This window comes from Podarcis pityusensis (genome assembly GCF_964106645.2).
Source record: "Podarcis pityusensis genome assembly, chromosome: 15".
In the NCBI taxonomy this organism is placed as follows: domain Eukaryota; kingdom Metazoa; phylum Chordata; class Lepidosauria; order Squamata; family Lacertidae; genus Podarcis; species Podarcis pityusensis.
The window spans coordinates 2,569,083-2,582,668 of NC_138040.1; the positions used below are offsets into that span (position 1 = coordinate 2,569,083).

General features: G+C 51.1%; 1 protein-coding gene across 3 annotated transcripts in view; it reads left to right on the top strand.

Moving 5' to 3' along the window:
* SPECC1 (sperm antigen with calponin homology and coiled-coil domains 1) overlaps window positions 1–13,586 on the top strand; it is a 107,349-nt gene that overhangs the window by 29,763 nt on the left and 64,000 nt on the right. Inside the window, exon 1 of one of the 3 annotated variants that reach the window (XM_080982847.1) lies at window positions 1,896–2,104. The exons of the other annotated variants lie outside the window; for them this stretch is intronic. Within the exon in view, the coding sequence (XP_080838973.1) occupies window positions 2,065–2,104 (40 nt within the window). The 5' untranslated portion in view covers window positions 1,896–2,064. Of the gene's footprint in view, window positions 1–1,895; window positions 2,105–13,586 lie in introns of those variants that run through there. 3 annotated transcript variants of the gene reach the window in all.

The window sequence follows — 13,586 nt, forward strand, 5'->3', positions numbered from 1 at the left end:
GTAAAATGTGAACAGGCTCCAATTAGACCCCAGGCAAGAACTGAGATCCCCTTTGAAGGCCAGGCCTTGTAAGACCCCCTCGCTTTTTTTAGGAGGGAGGCCTTACCCGCTCCTGCCCCACCATCCATCAGGGATCAACAGGCTCTGTTTCTCTGCAACCCCTCACATGAAAGCAGGTCGAGGAGGAGGAAGAAGAGGGACCTGGGTCTTTAGGATCAGCCAGATGGCCTCCTCGTTCTCCCTTCCTGAGATACAAGCAGGGCACAGAGAGAGGTGTTGTGTGTGTCCCCCCCAAAAAACACGCTCCATTTGGGGGCATAAACTGGGAATGAAAAGAGCAGTTTTCATTTTCTAGCCATGTTGGTTGATTTACAGGCCGTGGGGAGCAGAGAGTGGAATTTCCCCATGGCTTACATTTCTGGAGAAAGGGGCTCTGGCTTTCGAGGCTGTCTTGGCCAACATCTGGTTCACCCATGATAGAGACCCAGCAGGCATCTCTGGGAAATCCCACAAGCAAGGCACAGAAGCCACAGCTCTTTTCCCTGAACTGCTGCTCCCAGGCACCTGGTATTCAGAGGTACACTGCTACTGGACCTGGAGGCTCTGTTTAGGTATTATTCTTTGATAGCCAAATAGTTTCGGACAGGGACCAGCACTCTGTTGCAGAGCAGCTGCTTTGCATGCAAAACATCGCAGATTCAGTCCCCAGTATCTCCAGAAAGGCCCTGCCTGAAATTACGGAGAGTCACTGTAAGTCACTACAAAAGCTATGCTGAGCTAGGCTCTGTCTCACAATATGCTCCCATTTAACCCTATTCAGAGCCAAGAGGACTGAAATCCTGCTTTACTTTTGCGAGAAGATATTGGTGGCGGATTCCCTGGGGGATGGTGGTTTAGAAGGTGACTAGTATCAAAGAAGGGACGTGGGTGGCGCTGTGGGTTAAACCACAGAGCCTAGGACTTGCCGATCAGAAGGTCGGTGGTTTGAATCCCCGCGATGGGGTGAGCGCCCGTTGCTCGGTCCCTGCTCCTGCCAACCTAGCAGTTCAAAAGCACGTCAAAGTGCAAGTAGATAAATAGGTACCGCTCCAGTGGGAAGGTAAACGGCATTTCTGTGCGCTGCTCTGGTTCGCCAGAAGCAGCTTAGTCATGCTGGCCACATGACCCAGAAGCTGTATGCCGGCTCCCTCAGCCAATAAAGTGAGATGAGCGTCGCAACCCCAGAGTCGGTCACAACTGGACCTAATGGTCAGGGGCCTCTTTACCTTTACTTTAGTATCAAAGAGTTGGAAGGGACCATGTGGGTCATCATCCTGCCCACAGCCATCCCTGCGTGGGATTCAACCACCAACCTTCTGGCTAACAAACAGCTGCATGCACTGACCCATTGCGCCCCCTGCTATGGCGATGATGATGGAAACAATAAATAATGGTGTTTTCTATAAACTGTCGGAATAGCCATCAGCTGGTTAGATCGTGGTGCTGATAACGCCAAGGTTGCAGGTTCGATGCCCGTAAGGGACAGCTGCATTATTCCTGCATTGCAGAGAGTTGGACCAGATGGCCCTCGGGGTTCCTTCCAACTGCATTGTCCAAATTTGGGGCGAGACTGCAAGCTCCTTGGGGCAGATACCCCTCCTTCTCCAAATGCGCTCTGGCCACGCCGCTGCAGCCTTTGGTGCGCTTTTGCGCGCTGCGCTCCCCTCGCTTTCGGAGGCACCCTCGCCTCCCTCCTCCTCCTCGGCTTGCAATGCTCTCCCGCCGCCGCTGCGTGGCCTCCCATCCCCGGCCGTGAGTCACCTCGGCGGCTCTTGGCTCTCTGCCGCTGCCGGGAGCGATCCGCCGCGGTGCCCCGGCCAGCAGCGGCCTCCGGGTCTTGGAGCGGCGCGCGCGCAAGAGAGAGCGAGGGCGGGCGGGCTGGCCCGGCGCACAATGCCTCCGCCGAGCCCGAGCGAGCCGCTGCCTTTCTGCCGGCGCTCGCAGGGGAGAGCTGCCGCCGCTACCGCCCTCCCCGCCCACCTGGTCCCATGAAGCGGCCGAGGGGGCCTTAGCGAGCCGGACGAGATGGGCAACCAGCCGGGGAGACCCGAGGAAGTGGAGCCAGGTCGGTTAGCCGCGGGGAAGTGGGGGCGGGAAGCGAGGGAGGGGAGATGCCGGGGGGCGCAGGGGGTCCCTCGCAGGTGGGGCTGGGGGGGGGGCGCCCGCCGGGCACGTGCCAAACAGGAAAAAGCGGAGCGGGGCTGCATCCTGGCTCGCCGGGGTTGGCCTTTTCTCTCCGATGGGTGTGGGGGGACGGGGGACTGGCGTTAATGCACCGGAGCCGCTCGCCCTGGATTTCTGTTCATTTGCAGAATTCGTTTCGTTTCGTTGAATCGCTTTGGCGCGAGCCATTAGCACTATGATAACACAAACGAGGCAGGTAACATTTGCGCATAAGAAACGGTTAGAGGGAATTCTCTTTAGGATCAGGAGTGGAGAGTCTCTGCTCTAAACGAACAGGAGGAGCTATTGGGGCTCTTGACCTGGGGGGGGGGCAAACTCTGTGTGTGTGTGTAAAAGTGCTTTTAGAAATATGCGTGTCTGTGTTGCGTTGCAGGGGGTTGGACTGGATGACCCTTCAGCCCCCTTCCAATTCTGTGATTCTGTATAATTATGAATGGCGAACTTTGAGGTGAAGAATGAGTCTTAGCATCAGTTCACTAGCTGAGGAGTCCTCTTTGTAGGAGAAGCTTGGGTGTTTGGGCGGTGTCATAACAACAAACGGGGGTTCCCCCAGGAGTTAAGCCCCCCCCCAGTTTTGGCTGTGCACATTCCTGGACATTTCCCGAAAGAGAGGGGGCGGGGGGGGGGTAGAGGAACGGGCATGTGGCAAAAACTGAGGGTGTCCCAAGGAAGAACAGAGAGTTTAAAATTGGGTTCAGAGCCAGGAGTGTCTGTAAACACACAAATGGGGGGGAATCAAGTTGTGCTGGGATGTGGGGGGCCAGGTGGATGTCTCTCCTAGGATGCTGCAAGGTCCCTGGGAATTGTGTGTGTGTGTTTTTATGGGGGAGACAATAACCAGCTGTGGCATCCAGCTTTTCGGCAGTGGTGGCGCACCCTAGGGAACGGTTACCAGGCCTCTCGGAGCAGCTATGTCTTTTGTGAGAATCTCTCCCCTCCTCTCCCCCCCCCCCCATTGTCCTCTTGGAAGTGCATCGCTATGCATGTTAAACAGGGAATTGGGGTTGGGGGAGCTTGTGGAGAAATAAAGGAGTGTGTGCTCTTTCTCCTCCTTTGTGGGTCCACTGAAAAGCCAACCCCCAATTGATGTGTGTCTGTCTGCAAGGCTGGCCAAAATGATTCAGAAAGCAGCATGCCTTGCTCTCGTGCCTGTTTCACAGATCTTGTTCGATTTTGAGGGGGGCACTCAGGCGCTGGTGGGTTTGTCTTATGCATACAGGGCCCCCTAGAGATTATTAGAGGACTTCTTGTGGGGCATGGGGGGTGGGGAATAAGATGGGTGGGGGGACGGCCTTGCCCTGCTGTAATGCAAACATTTTGTCTTGTAGCTAAGCTGCCCTGGGGGAGTGTCCCCCACCCCAGACCCCTTCGGGGTTTCAATTAATTTGATGCTGCTCCTTTAGAGGTCTTTTCGAAAACCTTCTTCCTGCTCAGGCTTTTGAAGTGTGCTTTAAACGTTTTTTATTTTTCCTGCAAACTGCTTTTTACAGGGGGTGGGGTAGTTTTTTGTGTGTTTTGGGGGAACACTTCTCTTTTGTTATTTACATCTGATATTTTGTTGTAAACTGGATGGGCTGCTGTGTAAACAATCAATAGCCATACCAATATTAAGTGGACTCTCGTCTGGCGGTAGGACATTTGTAGGAGGTCCCCTGGTTCAAGCCCCAGCACCACAAAGTCAGACTTGGCCTCTCACGTAGGGTTGGGTGGGAGGGTCCCCTGCCTGGAGCCCTTAAGAGCTGCTGCCAGTCAGGGTCAGCAATACTGCACTAGATGGACTCAGGGGTCTTAGTACAAGACAGTTCCTTTCGTTCCTGGTAGTAAGAGATTTTGCCGTGGCTAACCTCTTCTGAGGGACGCGGGTGGCACTGTGGGCCACCCACAGCGCCTAGGACTTGCTGATCCGAAGGTCAGTGGTTCGAATCCCTGCGACGGGGTGAGCTCCTGTTGCTCGGTCCCTTCTCCTTCCAACCTAGCAGTTCGAAAGCACGTCAAAGTGCAAGTAGATCAATAGGTACTGCTCCGGCAGGAAGGTAGACGCCGTTTCCGTGCGCTGCTCTGGTTCGCCAGAAGCGGCCTAGTCATGCTGGCCACATGACCCGGAAGCTGTATGCCAGCTCCCTTGGCCAGTAAAGCGAGATGAGCGCCACAACCCCAGAGTCGGTCACAACTGGACCTAATGGTCAGGGGTCCCTTTACCTTGATCTAACCTCTTCTGATGTACCTGAAAGCAACTTCTTTTTAAGAATAAAATGATATACAGTGGTGCTTTGGTTTAAGAACAGCTTGTTTTATGAACAACTTGGATTAAGAACGCTGCAAACCCGGAAGTAGGTGTTTTGGTTTGTGAACTTTGCCTTGGAAGCAGAACATGTTCCGCTTCCTGTTGAGTGTGTTCCATTTGTAAATTGAGTCCCCCGCTGCTGTGAGAAAGCACACCTTGGTTTAAGAACGCTTTGGTTTAAGAATGGACTTCCGGAATGGATTAAGTTCGTAAACCAAGGTAACGCTGTATTCTTCCCCACTGCTCCATGTAAAGACAGCAGTGCCTGGCCCCAGAATTTTAGGAAAGATAACCCCTGAGCCCTCTCCTGCAACCCTTGATCCAAGAGAAACCGGAATGTGCACACCATGGTTCCTACGCCTCTTACGAAGTAGACCATAGTCCCGCAAAAGCTGATGCCGTAAGGCAGTTGTTCTTTTCCTTTCTCCGCAACAGCATGGCTGCGCCTCTCCCCCACCCCTGGGAATCTCTGCAAGGGTAGCGCTGGTGTGCCCTTTTCGCTAGGAAAGGGCACAGCAAATGCCAGTCCTGGCCCTCCCTGATCCACTTGTAGAACCGTTTGTTGCTTTTGCTGCTGCTGCAAAACATCTCTGCTGATTGTGATGCAGCTGGCAATTTTGGGGGAAGAAACTGGGGGGAAACATACTGGGCTTTTGCCATATTGTCGTTTTTTTGTTTGCGACCTCACCTTCCCCTTTGCATCTCATGGCCTCATCCTTCCTTCCTCGCCACCCAGCAGAAACCTTCCTCTGCTAGCTACAAGCTGCCAGCCCTCGATTTCTGCTCTTTAAAAGTAATGTTTAAACCACTGTGATACCACATTAAACAATCATGGCCTCCCCCCCCAAGAATCCTGGGAACTGTAGTTTGTTCAGGAGTTGCTGAGAGGCCTCATATTCCCCTCCCAGAGCTACAATTCCCAGAGTGCTTCAAGCTAATCCATCTTCTCAGGGAACTCTGGGAACCGTACCTCCTTGCTTGAAACCCTAGAGGGCTGCTGCCAGTCAGTGCAGGCAACACTGAGCTAGAAGGACCAAGCACCCGATGAAGGCAGCTCCTCCTACACTGCCAACTCATAATGAAAAAGAGCAAATATCAGGGATGGAGGGGGGCGTTACTGCAACGGCGAGTGCAAGCACCGTCAGCTCATGGCTGAGGGAGGAGGCCAAATACTCCGTTGTTTTGTTTGGGGATGTTGTGGTGTCTGGAAATGTGTGAGCAGATGTTCGCCAGAGGGGAAGCTGCCCCAGGGCCATTCTAGGACGCAAATGATGCGTGTTGCACCTGCCCCACACCCTTGTCTCGGAACATACCTGCTACGAGTTCTGCTGGTCCGGGGAATTCAGGTGTTTACTGCTGAGGGAAGGTGGGGCTCCTGTTTAGACTATTCAGGGAAGGGATGGGAGATGATTATTTTAGCCCCATGTTCTGGTGCCAAGTGGTTTTCTCTGAGGACATGTCAAAAGCCCCATTTAAGCATCATTTTGCTGGAATCATCTCTCTGGCCAGCTCTCTCTCTCTCTGTCTCTCTCTGTTTCTCTCTGTCAAAAATGGCTGATATTACAAAGGTAGACAAGCCCTGCACATGCAGGTTCCATTGTTACCTGTTGTTGCCTCCAGTAGGCCTCTGCGCGATGAATTTGCCAAACCCTTAACAGAAATGATCTCAGCTAGCAACCTTCTCCACCGGGCTCAGCATATCCCGTACTTGTATGAAGAAGTTATTTCCTTATGCAGGAGATTTGGGACGATAACTTAACTCTGTTGCAGGGGGTTGGACTAGATGACCCTCATGGTCCCTTCCAACTCCACAGTCCTATGATCCCTTTGTTTTTGATGGGCCTACTCTGTGTATACCTCATTTTGATATCGCTCCCCCTTTTAAAAAAGTTTCAATCTATTTTATTTGTGGCTTTCTACTGGAAAGGATTATGTTAATTGGCGTAGTGTGGACATAAAAATACATTTGAAGGCAGCCCTGTTTAGGGAAGTTTTTAATGTGTGATGTTTTATTGTATTTTCAATATTTTGTTGGAAGCCACCCAGAATGGCTGGGGAAACAATTTGTTGTTGTTAAATCATCATCATCTTATTATTAGTATCCTGCCCAGCACCTTACCTGTGGTTTCTTTGCTGCCAATAAACCCACAATCGGAAACCTTGGTTTGTTTTAACTATGCCTTGGTGTTACACGTGCAAATCTTGCGCCCGTCCCTAACAATGGGTTTTTTTGGTCCAACCCAGAGGCTCACTAAGCAAGAAAGACAGGAGGCAGCAGCAGCAGGCAGGACAACACAAACGTTGGAGGAACAAGCCACGGTTTGCTGGCTCGTCTGTGGGACAACCTGTGGTTTGTTAAACAAACCATGGTTTAGCATTGCGTGACTCTATCTGCCAACATCTCTCCCTCTGTTCCCCTCACCTTACAAGAAAGCTTAAAATACTTGGGCAGAACTGCTCCAGCCCCTTGACCTGCATGGCCATGCCTTTATCTGACTTTCCCAGTTCTGCATCACCTTCCTTGTTTTTTGCGGAGATGGGGAAATCTTATCTCCCCACAAAAGATCTTGTCTCTGTAGGCCGGGATTCTCCACTCTGGGTCTGATGAGCCACCTCTGCCTGGCAAGAACCTTAAGGAAAGTTCACATGCTAGTTTACAACAGGATGTGACTACCATCTCCAGGCCCTCCTGTTCTCTGTGAGTCAGGAGCTGTTTGTCTGGGTCTACAAAAGAAACTTAATCTGATTTACTCCCCCTTCCCCTGAATCTTCCACCCCAGTGCTGAAACTCAGGCCTCAGGGCATGTGCAGAGTGCTTTGCCTGCAAAGCAAGCCAAGTGCGAACGCGTTTCTTTTTTGAAAAAGCAAAGCGTTCTTGTGTGTCCGAAGCTTGTTTCGTACATACTCTCTCAGTCAACAACCCTCCTGACAGCCCTGCAATGTAGAGCAGTGTTGCTGCGTTATTTATCTCCAACTAGTGAGTGCAAGAGAAACAGGCCGGTAGCAGCAATGATTCTGAATCCTAGTTGCTGGGGACTGCAAGTGGGGAGAACTGTTGTTGCGCTCAGGTCCCCAGGCCTCCCTTGGGAGCATCTGGTGATGACTGCAAGGACCGGACTAGATGGGACCCCTTTGGGCCTGAGCCAGGCCCTTCTTCCGTTCTCAGGCGGCTCTTGTAAGCCAGCCAAGCTGCGTACTGCCAGAGGGGTGGTGGAAGGGAGAGGAGAAGAGAAGGAAACTGGCCACTCCCGTGCCCCCTCACCAGCCTTATCTAGCCAGGCAGGGCAAGGGGGAGATTCCTTTCTATTCCTGGCCCCAGAGAAGGCTGGCAGAGCCGTGAGGAAGGCCACCCATCTAAGGACATTTTAATAGGGTATGACTCCGCACTGCCCTGGCCTCCAAAATTCTCCGCTCGGTAACCCAAGAAGAATTTAGGTGTTGAAACTGTCAAAACCATGAGAGAAGAGAGTGTGCTCAGAATAATTGCCGCTTTGCTCCACATCTCTGTTTCCAGACCCAATTCAAGGTGCTGCTTTTAATCCATATAGCAGGGGTGAAGGAGCCTCATGCCTGGGGGCCAGACCCTCTCTCTGTCTGGCCCCCTGTGATACTCCCAAGGCTTCCCCGCCCCCACCAGCGCTGCTTCACAGCCTCCTTGAGTGTCTTTGCCTGGCTGGGATTGGGCCCTTGAACTCTGACCCTGCCTCTTCGCTTGGCTGGACGGAGGGTGGAGAGGGGCGGGCGAGTGCAAGCGTCTAGAAACTAGCCTGCTCTACGAAAGTTAAAATTTACATTCATCTCGGGTGAGACAGACGGAGCAGATCTCCTGCGCCTTCTGCAGATCTGAAGGCCACCTAGGTTGGCAGACATGGAAGGAAACTCTCCTTCAAATGCTTGGGGCATGAGCCACGGAGGGGAGGTTTGGTGCCAGGAGGTCCATTATCAAGACCAGATGGGATGCAACAGGGAAAGAGTGGGGCGGGAGGCAATGGTCGTTTGTCCAGTTCTGGGCACCACAGTTTAAAAAGGATGTCGACAAGCTGTGCAGAGGAGGGCGACCAAGATGATCAAAGGTCTGGAAACCAAGCCTTATGAGGAATGGTTGAGGGAGCAGGGGATGTTTAACCTGGAAAAGAGGAGACTGAGAAGAGACAGGAGAGCCATAATAATAATAATAATTTATTTATACCCCACCCATCTGGCTGGGTTTCTCCAGCCACTCTGGGCGGCTTCCAACAAAGTATTAAACTACAGTGGTCTGTTAAACATTAAAAGCTTCCCTAAACAGGGCTGCCTTCAGATGTCTTCTAAAGGTCTGGTAGTTGTTGTTCTCTTTGACATCTGGTGGGAGGGCATTCCACAGGGTGGGTGCCACTACTGAGAAGGCCCTCTGCCTGGTTCCCTGTAGCTTTGCTTCTCGCAGAACCGCCAGAAGGCCCTCGGCGCTGGACCTCAGCATCCGGGCAGAACGATGGGAGTGGAGACGCTCCTTCAGGTCTACTGGACCGAGGCCATTTGGGCTTTAAAGGTCAGCACCAACACTTTGAATTGTGCTCGGAAACGTATGTGAAGGGCTGTTACATGGAGGATATTTTCTCCTGCTCTGGAGGGTAGGACTCGAACCAATAGCTTCAAGTTGCAAGAAAGGAGATTCCAACTAACCATTCAGAAAAAGTTTCTGACAGTTAAGGGCTGTTTGATGGTGGAGCAGACTCTCTCAGAAGGCGGTGGACTTTCCTTCCTTGGAGATTTTTAAGCGGAGGTTGGATGGCCATCTGCCATGGATGCTTAAGTTGAGATTCCTGCATTGCAAGAGATTGAGCTAGATGGCCTTTGGAAAGTCTTACAGTTCAGTGATTCTGTGACATTGCTGGGAGCAAGGGCAGAGACACAGTGACCCTGGGCATCTGATAACAGGACTCTTCTTCCCACCCCCAGAGCTTCTCCATTGTTTCTTCTTAATCTAAAAGATTGCGAAGGAGGGGGAGGTCTGCGAATGGAATTTACAAGGTTGTGACTCGTAGGAGGCAGGAGGTCCACATGCCAGAACAAACCCTTTTCCCCATACCAGGATGGCTCAGCAGCAAACCACCACGACTGTTGTGTCTGGCCTTGGCCTAACGTTTCCTGCCCAAACGGTGCCTTTATTATTATTATTATTATTAAAACTTACAGCACACCTTTTCCCCCCAGGCAGTTCCGCGAGCAGATATACTACTAGGTTCTTTTAAATCCACCTGGGTGTTGATGGTGAAGCAGAGAGAGATCAAGAGCTACTGAAAGAGCATGGTATAGTGGGTAGAGTGTTGGACTAGGACTTGGGAGACCAGGGTTCAGATCACCGCAGGGTTGTTGTGGGGCATTGAATGAGGAGAGGGAGAACCGTGCAGGCCACGAGCTCCTTGGAGGAAAAGGCGGGGATATAAGTGTACAGTGGTACCTCAGGTTACAGACACTTCAGGTTACAGACGCTTCAGGTTACAGACTCCGCTAACCCAGAAATAGTGCTTCAGGTTAAGAACTTTGCTTCAGGTTGAGAACAGAAATTGCGCGGCGGTGGCACAGTGGCAGCGAAAGGCCCCATAAGCTAAAGTGGTACCTCAGGTTAAGAACAGTTTCAGGTTAAGAACGGACCTCCAGAACGAATTAAGTTATTAACCAGAGGTACCACTGTAATAGTAAATGAAAATAAAGATTTGTTTGCAGGGAGATGAGATGATATTGACTATTTAATGAGCAAGCTGGGTTTCTCCTCCTCTGGAGGGTAGGACTCGAACACATGGCTTCAAGTTGCAAGAAAGGAGATTCAGACTCAACATCAGGAAGAACTTTCTGACAGTAAGAGCCGTTCAATCATGGGATGATCTCCTTCGGGAGTTTGTGGCCTCTCCTTCCCTGGAGGTTTACAGTGGTACCTCAGGTTAAGTACTTAATTCGTTCTGGAGGTCTGTTCTTAACCTGAAACTGTTCTTAACCTGAAGCACCACTTTAGCTAATGGGGCCTCCCGCTGCTGCCGCACGATTTCTGTTCTCATCCTGAAGCAAAGTTCTTAACCCCAGGTACTATTTCTTGGTTAGCAGAGTCTGTAACCTGAAGCGTATGTAACCCAAGGTACCATGGTATAAGCAGAGGTTGGATGGTCAGGGGTGCTTTAGTTGAGAGTCCTGCATTTCAGGGGGGTCATACTAGAACCTACCAGTGGGTTGAAGTTGATGACCCTCTATGATTCTATTCAATTGGCTAGCGTTGTGCAAACTCCCAAACAGCAACCATCTTGAAGCGCCGTAGAGTCACCCACTTGTGACTGAATGGCCGTTCATTGTGGAAGAATTCCATACATCCAGGCAGGGGCCGCCCCCCCCCCCAAAGGCCGCCAACCTATCCTCTGTTATCAGCAGTTCAAGGCACTCTTTAAGAACTACTTGCCTTCGGAGGAGTTGGCCTGTTGCTTCTCTGTGCGAGTTCCTGTTCCAGGCTTGCTAACATCCATTCAGGAGGCACGTGCAGAGCAGAAAGTTGTTCAGGGGTGATTGGAGACTCCTTGAAAAGTGTGTGTGGGGGGGGTGAGATTTATCATACTCTTCCAACCTGAAAGGAAACCTTTCCGGGTATAAAAGCGAAGGGCCCCTCCAGTTTAAATCCAGGAGCGGGGACGGACGAAGTGTGGTTCGGCTGCCTGGCCCTGCTCTGCATTCTGGGTGACCTTCGGAGGTTGAAACTGTGGCTTCGGCTGGGTGATTGCTTCCCCCCCCAGTCAAACCAAAAGCCCTGTTAGGCTCTAATAAACTAGGGCATCCCCCAGCCCTCTTCCAATCAGCAATTTGTTAATGACATTTCATTGACAGGAGCGTTTGGCCAGAGGGTTAGGCCAGGGTGAAATCAATTTGTCTGTGGTTTAGGTGGCAGTGCCTGCAGAAAATAAAATGTTGTGGAACAACACAGAAGATGTGGGGAGATGGGACGAGATGGGACTCCATCCTCAGTGTCAGCTTTCTGAAATAACCGTGTATTTTGTATCATTTGTTTTCAAACTAACAGGCTCATCTTTCAAATAATACAGGGATGAAGCCTTTGTTTTAATTAGAAGTTGACGATCCGTTAATAATATTGGGCGTGCAAAATAACCTTTCCTTCCAGGTAACATGTTGCTCTCCCAGCCCCTTCCAGTTCTATGATTCAATGTGTGTAAGTGAGCGAGAGACAAGAGTCCTGGCACTTTGAGCATCAATCCCACTTTGCAGGAGGGTTCTTGATTCCCCCAAACCCAATCCCCTCATTCCTTTGGCCAGGGGTGGGGTCTGATCCGTCGTCCACTCGGGGTTTTCCGCTGCAGTTTTTCCTCCACCGGAGCCGCGCTCCACTCTTCCCGCCTCCCTAAACCGTAGCAAAGCCTGATGTCTGTGCGTTCTGCCCCGCTGGCTGGGTGTGGATAATAATTAATCTCCTGGCGCGGAAGCTGCTTCCTTGACGGGTGAAGGAAAAAGAAAGGAAGAGAGACAGGTTTAACCTCCAACCCAGCCCGGCTAATTGTTTTTCTCGGGCAAGAATCAAAAACCCAAGACTTTGCCAGCAAGGCCTGGGTTTCCTAGAAAGGAGACTGACAGCGGTATTGCGAAGCAGGCGTGGGGAACCGGATCCATTCCTGCAGGCCAAATCCTTACCTGCACACCCCCCGCAGGCAGAGTTTGACAGGTGGCTGGTCCACCCACTTGTCCATTGCCTAATGTCAGGTGACACTCCCCCCCTTTTTTTTGCACATGCAGGCAGAAAAGGTGGGTGTGTTTGCAACACTTCCTTAGTCTGCTGGTGATCTGCAGACATCAGGCATAGGGGAAGTGGATCTGGCTTAACCCAAACAATGGTGTGGGCCAAATGAGAAGGTCTGATGGGCTTAATCCAGCCCACAGGATGCAGGCTTCCCGCACCCCAATTACCTTGGAGGCTGAAACGGGTTGTGCCAAGGTATTTCTTCCACTGAGCTGTCAGAGTGCGATATCAACTAGAGTTGCTGCCTGTGTATGTATTATTTTTTTAAACACCCTACTTAAGAGCATTTAATATAACTAGAAAGTGCTGTGGAGTGGCAGATTTCTTTTTTAATAATAATAATTTTTATTAATTTTAACTTATAAATTATAATACATACCACAGAACTTCACCACTTATACAATCTCTTTTTTTTACTTCCATCAGCACCTCTGATGATCCACCGTTTTGACTTCTTATGCATTTCTTAAATTCATATTGCCTTTAATTATCTTAACTAACCATCCTACCCTTTATCCATTTTTGCAATAGTTCCAATAATTCAGCTCACAAAACTTATTGCAAACCTACAAATGTAGTCTGATCATCACAATTACTTTTCAAATAGTCTGTAAATTTACACCAGTCTTCTGTGAATTTCTGGTCCTGCAGATTTCGAATCCTTCCTGTTAGTTTATCGTGGAGTGGCAGATTTCTAGAGCAGGGGGAGAGAGAGAGAGAGAGAGAGAGAGAGAGAGAGAGAGAGAGAGAGATATCTGGGGTCCAAGCTCCATAGAGCCAGCTCTGAGCTTAAACCTTGCAGGATTGTTCTTGGGATAGGAAATGTAGATACATATGTGCGAGAGAATTCCCTTGGCTTTATAGCTCAGTGCTACTGGTAGAACACCTGCTTTGATTGTAGAAGTTCTCAGGTTCAATCCCCAGAATCTCCCAGTAAAACCCTTCTGGAACTCCTCTGAAGCTGCTGCCGGCCAGTGTGGACCGGGGAGCCACTGGCCCGGCGCCCAAATGCTGGCCCTCGATACCTCTCTGTCTCACCCTTAGGACTCTTCCTTGGCTGCACCAGTCCCTGGCCACGTTCCCACCCTCCGTGGGAGCTCCTGCCCTGCTGGAGCGTGTCCTCAAATGCCCTGACTGGAGTGCGGCCCACTGCCCAAAGATCAGACCCCCTTTCCCCCTGGTCCCGCCCAACACCACGTAGGTTCTCCACAGAGGGGGTGATGCCCTTTGGCTGGAAAAGAACTCCCCACCTCCCACCTGGAGTGGATGAGCCTGAGCCAGGTGGGCCCTGGTGCGACACAGACTCAGATC